The sequence below is a fragment of the Chrysemys picta genome, chromosome 1, assembly GCF_011386835.1.
Source record: "Chrysemys picta bellii isolate R12L10 chromosome 1, ASM1138683v2, whole genome shotgun sequence".
NCBI classification, from domain to species: Eukaryota; Metazoa; Chordata; order Testudines; family Emydidae; genus Chrysemys; species Chrysemys picta.
Window position 1 is genome coordinate 327,872,051 of NC_088791.1, and position 12,503 is coordinate 327,884,553.

Genomic DNA, 12,503 nt, shown 5'->3' on the forward strand with positions numbered 1-12,503 from the left:
ATGATAAGCCAAGTCAGGTGACTATGACTTATGGTTTTATATAGAGACATGGTGGGTGAGGTAATATCTTTCATTGAATGAACTTCTGTTTGTGGAAGGTAAAAGCTTTTGAGCTACACAGAGGTCTTCAGATCTGGGGAAGGCAGCAGCATTTGAGCTAAATAAAAGTTGGAACAGATTAAGCAGAAGGGCTAACACATATTGGTCACTTGAAAGTAAGTGGGGGTCGGACTACTATGCATAAAGGGTTTAAAGTGGTAGGCAGCAAAGCGTTACAAATTATTGTAATGAGCCACAACACTTGTTAAGTCTTTGATTGTTGGTGTCTAGCAGGGTTATTTGTCTTCCCTAGACCCCCAACTGCCAGAATCAGGCTATCTATACCCTAAGAAGTTTAGCTTTCATTTTTAATAAAGTAAGTTTCTAGCCCTCACTTGTTGGAAAAACTTGACAAGGAGACCCCCTATATGTTCCAGCACTACAGGGCAAGTAAAAAGACCCAAGATGCCATATTATAAAATCCTATGATTTTTCAGAGCCTGATGCAAAATTGTTGAATGCTTGAGGTTGGTGCTATTGCTCTGCGGCCGGAGTTGGGCTGAAGGGGAGTTAATTAGAGGCAGGCGCATGCAGCACAAATGGGCCGCAGAGCAGCCATGGAATATGCTCCTGGCTCTACTGCAAGGCACATCCCTAAAGAGCTCTGGCCTCCGGAGGACTAACGCCTTCCTCCTCCCCTCCCGGGGCGTCTTCTCTATCCAGTCCGCGCGTTTCTATGGTGTGCTGAAGGGTCAGGGAGCGCATGCGCACTGCCTCCCTGTGCCGGCCGGCTCCACGTTGAGGAAGGGCGAGCAGAGGGACCATTGAAAGATGGAAGCGGCGGCTAGAGAAGAGCTAGGTACAGCGTGCTCCGTTGGCTGGGGATGGCGGTGAAACTGAGGCGGGGAGGGATGGGCAGCGGCTTGCTGTGTGGCGGGGGTAGAGGGCACAAGGGGGCTGAGGAGATTTGACCCCCCCGCACTTGGGGAGAATGGTTTGCTCCGCCGGGAACGCATCTGCAGGACGGGATAAACCATCCCACGGGGGGGGGGGGGGGGAGGAAGAAGGGTTGAACCACTGCAACCCCTTCCTCTTAATAACTCTTGCGGCTTCTCAGTCCCGCCTCAGCCTCCCCAGCGGCTTGCCGTGCTGGGGTTGAGCCCGGGCCTCCCGCGGGGGGCGGGCGTCTCCTGCCCGGGGCCCTGTCACTGATCCGGGAGGCCCGCGGTGGCAGGGCGAAGGGCGCGGGTGCCCCGGCAGCGGGAGCCCCCTGTTGTGTGGCCCGGGCCGCTCTGCGCGCCAGCTGTGTGACGGGGGGAGGTGAGGGCGGTACCCCCCGCTTGCGGCCTCCCCAAAGCGGGGTGAGGCTGGCTGGGTTGGCGCGGGTGCTCGGGGAGCTGCGCCCAAGGGGGAAGAGTGACCCACTGCCCGCTGGGGACTCTGAGCCGCAGGCTGAGGAGTGTGCACAGGTCTAGTGGCAGGCGGGGGGGAGGTTGGGAAATCGGGCACAGCACAAAACTGCTGTAACTTCGACTCCCGAGTCTGGGTAACGCTTCTGCCTGTAAAGCGAGGTGGTTCGGTGGCTTCTGCTCATTGTGACATCTGCTGCCTCCACAGCCTGCTAAAGCTTTTGGCTGAAGTTTTCAAACTTAAATGTCTAAAGCAAGGCATCTAAATCCATGATTAGGCACCTAAAACTTGACTTTGAGAGGTGTGAATAGAATAGTCAGCACCTTTAAATATCAGGTCACTAAACTCATTTAAGCAGCTAATTTTTGACACCGAAATGTGAAAATGTCCAAAAGCATTAATTCACTATGACTGATTTGTTGTAAATCACAAAACTGGGGGAGCCCCCCACCCCATATATCTGGCTCTTAAAATATAATAATCTGAGGAAGGTTAAAGTGGACTGATGTTTTTGTTCTTAGATGTCATGTGAAAAACACAGACTAAAGCAATGCATGAGTGTGATTCTTTAAAACTAATCTCAGTTTATGGTTAAATAACCAGAACAAAAGCCTTTTACTTTTTCAGATACTGAATATTGGCATCTAAGGTATTCTGGAGGAACTCTCTACATTATGATGAATAGGACTCCCACAATAAAACACTTTCAATAGCAAAAGGTGGCATCTTTTACATATAACAGTATTACTGATGCATAGCTTTAGGATCCTTACAGGTATCATTCTTTCTTTGCTTCTACCTTCCAAAACTATGTCATTAGATTTCTCTCTCCCCGATTATATTCTTTTCATTTATACTTGCAAAAATAGTATTTTCTTTGATCTTGGATTTGGCACCATTGGAGAGAAAAAAAAGAAAACTTCTTTTTAGGAATAAAAATTTCTGCTTGAAAATAGTGACCATAATATAATAACATTTAACATTCCTGTGCTGGGAAGAACACCTCAACAGCCCAACACTCTGGCATTTAATTTCAGAAAGGGGAATTATGCAAAAATGAGGTTAGTTAAACAGAAATTAAAAGGTACAGTGACTAGAGTGAAATCCCTGCAAGCTGCATGGACACTTTTCAAAGACACCATAATAGAGGTCCAACTTAAATGTATACCCCAAATTAAAAAACACAGTAAAAGAACTAAAAAAGAGCAACCGTGGCTTAACAACCGTGTAAAAGAAGCAGTGAGAGATAAAAAGGCATCTTTTAAAAAGTGGAAGTCAAATTCTAGTGAGGTACATAGAAAGGAGCATAAACACTGCCAAATTAAGTGTAAAAATGTAATAAGAAAAGCCAAAGAGGAGTTTGAAGAATGGCTAGCCAAAAACAAAAGGTAATAACAAAATGATTTTTAAGTACTTCAGAAGCAGGATGCCTGCTAAACAACCAGTAAAGCCCTTGGACAATTGAGATACAAAAGGAGCACTTAAAGACGATAAAGTCATTGGGGAGAAACTAAATGAGTTCTTTGCTTCAGTTTTCACAGCTGAGGATGTTAGGGAGATTCCCAAACCTGAGCTGTCCTTTGTAGGTGACAAATCTGAGGAATTGTCACAGATTGAAGTGTCACTAGAGGAGGTTTTGGAATTAATTGATAAATTTAACATTAACAAGTCACCGGGACCAGATGGCATTCACCCAAGAGTTCTGAAAGCAGTCAAATGTGAAATTGCGGGACTATTAACTATGGTTTGTAACCTGTCCTTTAAATCAGCTTCTGTACCCAATGTTTGGAAGATAGCTAATGTAACACCAATATTTAAAAAGGGCTCTAGAGGTGATCCCGGCAATTATAGACCGGTAAGTTGAACGTCAGTACCGGGCAAATTAGTTGAAACAATAGTAAAAAATAAAATTGTCAGACACATAGAAGAACATAAATTGTTGGGCAAAAGTCAACATGGTGTCTGTAAAGGGAAATCATGTCTTACTAATCTATTAGAGTTCTTTGAAGGGGTCAACAAACATGTGGACAAGGGGGATCCAGTGGACATAGTGTACTTAGATTTCCAGAAAGCCTTTGACAAGGTCCCTCACCAAAGGCTCTCACGTAAATTAAGTTGTCATGGGATAAAAGAGAAGATCCTTTCATGGATTGAGAACTGGTTAAAAGACAGGGAACAAAAGGTAGGAATAAATGGTAAATTTTCAGAATGGAGAGGGGTAAATATGGTGTTCTTCAAGGGTCAGTCCTCGGACCAATCCTATTTAACTTATTCATAAATGATCTGGGGATAAGGGTAAACAGTGAGGTGGCAAAGTTTGCAGATGATACTAAACTGCTCGAGATAGTTAAGACCAAAGCAGACTGTGAAGAACTTCAAAAAGATATCACAAAACTAAGTGATTGGGTTAACAAAATGGCAGATGAAATTTAATGTGGATAAATGTAAAGTAATGCACATTGGAAAAAAATAACCCCAACTATACATACAATATGATGGGAGGCTAATTTAGCTACAGCTAATCAGGAAAGAGATCTCGGAGTCATCATGGATAGTTCTCTGAAGACGTCCATGCAGTGTGCAGCGGCAGTCAAAAAAACAAACAGGATGTTAGGAATCATTAAAAAGGGGTTAGAGAATAAGACGGAGAATATCTTATTGCCCTTATATAAATCTATGGTATGCCCACATCTTGAATACTGCGTAAAGATGTGGTCTCTCATCTCAGGAAAGATATACTGGCATTAGAAAAGGTTCAGAGAAGGGCAACTAAAATGATTAGGGGTTTGGAACGGGTCCCATATGAGGAGAGATTAAAGAGGCTAGGACTTTTCAGCTTGAACAAGAGACTAAGGGGGGATATGATAGAGGTATATAAAATCATGAGTGGTGCGGAGAAAGTGAATAAGGAAAAGTTATTTACTTTGTTCCCATAATATAAGAACTAGGGGCCACCAAATGAAATTAATGGGCAGCAGGTTTAAAACAAATAAAAGGAAGTTCTTCTTCACATAGCGCACAGTCAGCCTGTGGAACTCCTTGCCTGAGGAGGTTGTGAAGGCTAGGACTATAACAGGGTTTAAAAGAGAACTAGATAAATCCATCGTGTTTACATCTACTAATGGCTATTAGCCAGGATGGGTAAGGAATGGTATCCCTAGCATCTGTTTGTCAAAGAGGAGACATGGATGGTAGGAGAGAGATCACTTGATCATTACCTGTTAGGTCACTCCCTCTGGGGCACCTGGCATTGGCCACTGTCAGTAGACAGGTTTCAGAGTAGCAGCCGTGTTAGTATACTGGGCTGGAGGGACCTTTGGCCATTCTTATGTTATACAGTGCTTCTCTTTTAGGCTTAAGTTCCTTACTATCTGTATTCATCTTCTGTTACACCTGTTCTTGAAATTATGAAGTGTAATTCATCAGTCTCTGCCAGACCCTTTTGCAAAAGGAATTCTGCAGAGGGATAGGCATTTTCTTACTTTAAAATGGGAATCTGATTGTTGCTTTTACAAACTATACATACTCAGGCACAATGTGGTGTCAGTTGGCATTAATGGCCAGAAAGGCTCCTATTGACTCTTCTGGGCTTTAGATCAAATGCACTTGGCTTCTCTTCAAGTCCCTTATAGTGGATCTCCAGAACTAACCTTTGATCCTAGGCATTTTTACTCTCCGGTAACTCTCTTGATTTGACATTTGTCTCATCTATGCTGTCTCCCGTTTGAAGCCTTGAAGAAGCTTTATGTGCTTATAGCAACACATTGTTTCCACTTCACTCAGGTATTTGAGTAAATACCCGGTTACAGTACCATTTGATATACTGCAGAGTATCATGGCATGAAGGCAATGGAGTTAACTGATGTCATAAAAGTTGGTATGTCATAAGTTAAACTGGAAGTTCATGTCCTTTGTGTGTAGGTTTAAAAGATATTATATATATATACTGGCTTACAACTTGTGTACGTATGTGTGCCCACGTCTTTATGTGAAATATTTGTGTGCCTGCATTATTTATCTGTAACTCTACTCAGCTAAGCTAAAATTCTATGTTTTGTTAGCAGATCTCTACTTTTAAAGCATCAATCTTAAAGGGGCATGTAGTCAAAAATTCAGAGAGAGCTCCTAATAATTTTAAATGAAATGAAGAATAGTTCTTACTAGACTTAGTGATAGCCAATCTTACAAACATTTCTCTTCAAACTTCAGTATAAACAGAGAAGAGCAATAGAAATTTAGACATGTTATATGACTGTAGCAGACAAGCAAGTCACAAGCTATGATTTACTTGGATGTAATACTATTACATATCTTCAGGCATAGCTTTTATTAAATTTAGCTCTATATAGAGCTGTTACACTCTTCCTTTGCAACCTGAACTGTAAACAAATTCAGCAAGTCTGCCTTGTGCTTTTGGTTAATGTGCCTAACCAGTTGGATGACATGCCTCCAGGTATGTTGAGTAACATGGGAAAGATAGGCCCAGAACTGAGGGTTTTATGCAGCTTTATAATAAGATGTACGTTGGAAGATTGAAGGGATGTATGGGTTTTAGTCTATTTCCTGTATAAAGATGGGTGAAAGAGAAGAAGTGTAGAAATCTCCAAAGCAAAGAAAACAGACCCTCAAACACATAATACATTAATAGAAAATGTGTAGGGTTTTAGGAACACGTGACTTTGAGTGGACATTGTGACATTGTAACAAACTAGTTGCCTCCAAGCTACAACTGTGAAGTCCTGTCATTGTACATCCTGTCTGCTTGGTATTTCATGGTAATAGCAGGAATAGATTTCAAGCTCCTGCTCTCTCTGCTAAAGGAGAATCTCTCTTTTATCTGTCAACAGTACAAGAGGTATGATATGCAACTGAGAAGTTCTGATTTTATTCAGTAGAGACAAGTAGAACATAGTAGCATCTTTTCTTTTCCATAGGATATTGGTTTTGCATAGATATGTGAACCCAGATCCATGATGATAACTTGGTTGTTGTAATAGTATGAGTTTAGTTGCTCTAAAATCTAATGGATAGTGTGAAAGAGCACAGAGCATGATTAAAAAATTGTGTGGTTGGATAGTGAATTATTGTTCAAAAATAGGAAAATGGAGGAAATACTTATCATATAATGGACATAGTGTCCAGTGTTGACAGCAGCCAAGAGGATCTGGAGGGTGGGGGAAGGAAAAACAGCTCCTTTTTCTTCCATCCAAACGTATCAGACACCTACTCTATGTAGAGGTTGATACAAAGCCACCAGGCAGGTCAGAGGTGCAAAATCCCTGGAAGAAATCCTTTGTTCTCCTTTCCCTGCAGTTAAAGGTGGCAACAGGGCTGGCGTTGTACCTGGACTTTGGTGGCAAAGCTCCCCCCACTTGTCTTTCCTATCTATCACTGGCTAGCAGCTTTAAGCATCTGTCTTGTAGGTGTAAGCACAATTTTCAAGCCCTGAAATAAAGCTTACCTAAATTGCAGTTTGACTTACTGGAATTCTGGAGAGAGATGGATTGTATTAATTGTAAATGAATTCACATCCCTGGTAATAATGGCTAATAAATGCATTGCTGAGTTAGTTAGTTATTACATTTAATTTCAAACAGGAATCAGATATCCTGTAGCACATAGTAAATTGGGGGGGATTATTTGGCTTTTTTGGTGGGTAAAGACACTAGGCCATTTACTTAGGTGCTTTTGAAAATCGCACTAGGTATCTATGTGTACCTTCAAAAATCTGCCTCTTAGTGATAATATCACCATTTGCAAGTATTGTAGTAATTCAGAAAGACTTGCCTTGGTCTAGAGGACTACAGAAGTTGAGATAAAGGACATACATTTATGTAAAATCACGATTTTAATGTGTGTTTGTGGTGAAATACTTCATAAAAGAACAATAAAATCCTGACTCTGAATGGCTACTTAGTTTAACAATGAAAATGTCTTTGCTTTTGCTAATCCTTTGATATGTGACAGTTAGTGTTTGTAAGCAAAACTGAGTACTTCCTGATTTATGGTCTGATCAGGTAGAATTGCCAACAATAATTATTCTCAGATCACAACTTATTTTCTGTAAATATCTGTTCTTAGTAATTCTGTATGTTACTAAATCACGCTTAATCTGAAATGCAGGGCAGGGTACTGTACAAATGTGTTTTTTTTCCAAGAAAAAAGAGGAAGGATAACCTGGAAGTCAGGTCATTGCATTAGCAATTGATTTTTTTTTTTTAAGTCATGCTTAAAAATAGGCATCTTAATTGACTGGACAGCTCAAGATTTAGCATTCTGGGAAGTGCAATTACCAATGCTTGGTGATAAAACAGATTACACTTTGTTACAGCAATTTTTAAACATTGAAGAATTTTCCTTTTTATCAAAAAAGTTAAAGCATATGTATCATTAGGGTAATTTAGAGTTGATGCAATTCCTTTTTTACTACCTGTTTTGATGGGGGAAAGTGGGCCTTGGTTTGACAGCTTTCCCCTCCCCACCCCCCGTTTTATCTCCAGCAGTTCAGGAGTGATCATTTTTATTTTTAAATTAAGTGAAGGTGAGTTTGATGTGCATTGTGGGATGATCTGTTAGCCCTGGCTACAGCTAACCAAACCCCCAAGGCTCTGCCAATGCACCTAACGCATGTCTAGCAGCACCCCTGCTGAGAGTGCCTTCCATGGTCACTTTATGGTGTTTATCAGTAATAATCTAGGCTTGAGGCCTGCAAGTGTGTAAACAACTTGATATATGTGATCATAAGAATGGCTGTACTGGGTCAGACCAATGGTCCATCTAGCCCAGTGTCCTGTCTTCTGACAGTGGTCAATACCAAATGCTTTAGAGGGAATGAACAGAAAAGGGCTATTATCATGTGATCCATCCCCTGTCATCCTGTCCCAGCATCTGGCAGTCAGAGGCTTAGGGACACAGCCATCTTGGCTAATAGCATTTGATGGACCTATCCTCCATGAACTAATTAATTCTTTTTTGAACCAAGTTATACTTTTGGCCTTCACCACATCCCCTGGCAACGAGGTCTACAGGTTTACTGTGCATTGTATGAAGAAGTATTTCCTTATGATTTGTTTCAAATGTGCTGCCTGTTAATTTCGTTAGGTGACTCCTGGTTCTTGTGTTATCTGAAGGGGTAAATAACACTTCTTTATTCACTTTCTCCACACCAGTCATGTTTTAATAAATCTCTATCATATCCCTCTGAGTCATCTCTTTTCCAAGCTAACAGTCCCAGTCTTTTAAATCTCTCATATGGAAACTGTTCCGTACCTTTAATCATTTTTGTTGCCCTTCTCTGTTCCTTTTCCAATTCTAATTTATCTTTTTTGAGATGGGATGACCAGAACTGAAGTGTGTATTGAAGGTGTGGGTGTACCATGGATTTATATAGTGTCATTATGATGATACTGTCTTATTATCTATCCATTTCCTAATGGTTCCTAACTTTCTTTTAGCTTTTTTGACTGCTGCTGCACATTGAGCTCATGTTTTCAGAGAGCTCTCCATAATGACTCCCAAGATCTTTCTTGAATGGTAACAGCAAATTTTAAACCATTTTGTATGTATAGTTGGGATTATATTTTCCAATGTGCATTACTTTGTATTGGGGTTACTTGCCAGCATAAAGTAACTCACATGTATAATGTTTGCTGGATTGCAGACATACTTTGCAGTTACATAACACTCCTGAAGATCGCAGTGTACTTTACAGGGGTTGGATTTTCGCCGCTTTTATAGATTAGGAAGTATAACAGGGCCCTTTGCCTCTGCTCCACAAACTGCTCAGAGACCCTTCTGCTGGTCTAACACCTTATGCAGTTTATTTACAATGAGGGTTCCCACCATCATACTATATACAGCTCTGCTCCAACAGTCCTAGGGAGCCCCCAGCTCCTGCACCAATCAGGGAAGAGCAACCTCTTTCCACCCTCTGCTGCCTGCTTTCCCCACTTTCTACTTCCTTCCTGTACCTGTTCGTACCCTCTGCCTAATAGCTTAATTAGCCTTCCAGCTCTCCTCCACCCACAAATTAGGCACAACTCCGTTTAACCAGCACCATTCTGAATTGTTTGATCAAAGCTGCTGTTACCAGAGTGCTGGATCAACTGTTCTTGTCTAGCACTTTGTCACAGGGAGACTTTTAAGGGGTGCATACTGAGTCAACGGTCAGTACAGTTAAAGAATGCACTTTGCCTCATACCTACCCTCCCATACTCCAACTGTAATTTTTGTTTGTTTACACTTTTGAAATCCCCCATCCAGTGCACTAGACCCTGTATTTAAAAAAAAAAAATCCCAAACAAAACACTCCTTAGTTTAAAAGATCATAAATTGACCCTCCATCACATAACACACGATTTCTCTTGCAGTCAGCCCTACTCCCCAATCATTATCCTTCTCCATGCCCTGGAAAAGCTTGAGAAAAATGGATATGTCTTGCAGCATGCCCTGAAGATCATCAAATCCAGCTCTAGTAGACCAAAGAGGGAAGTAAATTTCAGAGCTGAGGAACACATTACTGACAATGCCCTGCCTCTACCTCCCTTCTCTTAAAATCAGGGAGTTGTCAGCTGTAGTACTTGTGCTAACTGTAACTCCTGAAGTATCCTGGAGAGAGAAGCGTGATATTCTGGTATGCAGACCCAAATGTATTTTGTAGGTCAAAATACATTGCTACAACCCAAACCTGATAAGCTGCCCTGGCTCCATCATTCCAAATGGACCTGGACCAGATTTAAAAGCCGAAGTTGTACTAGCTACTGGATGAATAGGAGGTGTGATGGCAATAGGAGTCAACTTGAGGATAAACAGTTGGCTAGGGCGGAGGCTGAGTGGGAGCGGTTGGATTGCTTTAGGATAATACTATACTTCAGGAGAACCAGTGATATATGTGGGTGCCACACTGATTGGCTAAATGCTGATTGGTGTGTTTATTTTGGCTACTGTATTTAGATCTATTCAGAGCAAAAATATGCACATGAATCAGATTATTCAATTAGAACTGGACCTACGGGCTACTGATGTGAGCATAGGAATGGGTAGCAGGAATTCTAAATTCTAATCCCAATTCTCTGAATAATTTCTTGGGATTAGGTAAACGGGTCTTCTCTGCCTCAGTTTCCCCAGTATCTGTCTTTCAGGGATGTTTGAAGAGAATGCTAGGCACTACTATCATGGTTACAGATGACTTTTTAAATAAAACATCACTCTATGTGGATTTTTTTTTTTATGGACAGACAATAGGTGTTCTGAAGTATAGCACTTCCTTTTCAGAGATTATAGAATCTGTAAGAATCTGTATCACACAACACTCGCATGTTTTTCATCCAGTTCATCCTCAAGTCATACTCGATCCAGAGTTTGTTTCTTTGAATGCTAATTTTCATGCCCTGGGTTTTCGCAGTACCTCCTCTGATCAGTGAATGGATGGCATGGTTTAAATTTTAGGACTTTGGTCTGTACCCATATATACAGAGTCTCTTTGGAGCCTCATTATGAATCATAGACGTAAAACCCATACAATTTTACTTTAGTGGTATATAAAAATATCAGTATAATGAAACTGATTATGATGGGGTGGACAGGCCCCATGCTGGCAACGAGTGGATTAATGAGAACCTGTGAACCCAACTGGCCCGCAGCACTACACTACACTTTAAGGCATGGAGAGGGGGAGTTAAAAGTAGGAGATTTAGCCCAGTTCTGGGCTGACCAGGAGCAAGAGCAGAGCTCTGCTTTTCTTGTTGGGAGAGAAGCCTGCTTGCAGCCCTGAGACTGAACTAGTTTAGTGGGGGCTTATCTGGCTGGTAGAAGGAACAGCCAGGCTCTGAGGGATTGGTAGAGGCATGGCACATTTGGAGACAAGCCCTGAGTGGAAGCATGGGGTCCCACCAAAAGTTTGTTGGATCACCCTGTTTTGAGAAGGTGTGTGCGTGCGTTCGTGTTCCTGATTTCTCTGGACCATAACTCTCTGAAAAGGGAGAGACTGAAGTGTGCCTTGGCCAGAGGACAAAAACATTGCGATCTTAGGTTGCTGTCTCTGGGAGGTCCATCAGTGGATACCTGCAGCTGGGTGAATTGTTCCCTGATGGGCCAAAGGGGATGCTGCAGAGGAAACCTGGTCACACTGATATTCTATTAATAGTCCTGAGATGGGATCATGTTGTACTGGTTGCTGCAAGCACACCCTGTCCTGTTTTTAAGGGTTACTGTGTGGGTGTGAGACAATACACTTATTCTCTTTGCTGGACAGAAAATCCCAGGCAAGATGACTCCAATTGGACATGAGTCTGGATTGGTCCCGGCTGAGGATGTTGTGAGCAGCTGTGCTACAAGGCCCTGTGTGCGCCCATGCGCACACAGAAAAATCTCTGGTACAGATCTATTGTGGATCTGTCATGTAAACAGAGTGCAGGTGTTTATACCATTATCGGTTTTCTGGACTGTTTCATTTTTTTTTACCATCTTCATCATAAATATTTTTATATAGTAATCCATTTAAATTCTTTGCTTTTACTTGAATTAGAGTTTCTGGTTCCCGGTCATTTGCTCAGACTCGCAGATCACACCTCCATTTGTAATCCAGTAATTAGATTAATGAAAATGCTGCTTTGCTGACAAAGTAGGGCCAGACTGCACAATGGTAGAAAAGGGTGAAATCACCTACTGTTCTCTAATTACAGTATGGCCTCTGCCATTGCTATACCAGTATAGAGGTGCAGTGGTGGAAAATTACAGTTCTTATACTGGTTTTCCCACTGTGGGTTCAGTCAAAGACAGCTCATGTCCAAGTCCACCTGAACATTATGAGGCTCTTTATTTAAAACTGTTGCGGAATCTGTGGCTTGCATCTGGGTAAATTTCTAGTGCAGGGCAGAGGACTGGAAGCAGGTTATCATGTCAGACAGAAGCTGTTGATAATAGGCCTCGAGCTTGGAAGTTGGAATTGTTTCTGGTATTCTTGGCTGTGCTTTTTGCCTTCTTCCTTTAAGGCAAACAGGACTTGTGCACATAATAGGAATAAAATAGACTTGAAGGAATATTCTGAGGGTGTG

General features: G+C 41.8%; 1 protein-coding gene across 5 annotated transcripts in view; it reads left to right on the forward strand.

The window, feature by feature from the left end:
• Positions 1-705: 705 nt before the first annotated feature.
• The window catches only part of SLC36A4 (solute carrier family 36 member 4), a 235,408-nt gene continuing 223,610 nt past the window's right edge, over positions 706-12,503 (forward strand). For 3 of the 5 annotated variants that reach the window (XM_065581646.1, XM_042856005.2, XM_065581647.1), the window contains exon 1: positions 708-898. Coding sequence is in view for 2 of the 5 variants with exons in the window: in XM_065581648.1 (XP_065437720.1) it covers positions 871-898 (28 nt within the window). In the remaining 3 variants the exon portion in view is untranslated. Of the gene's footprint in view, positions 899-12,503 lie in introns of all 5 variants that reach the window. The other 2 variants (XM_065581648.1, XM_005304051.4) reach the window with 2 other exon arrangements.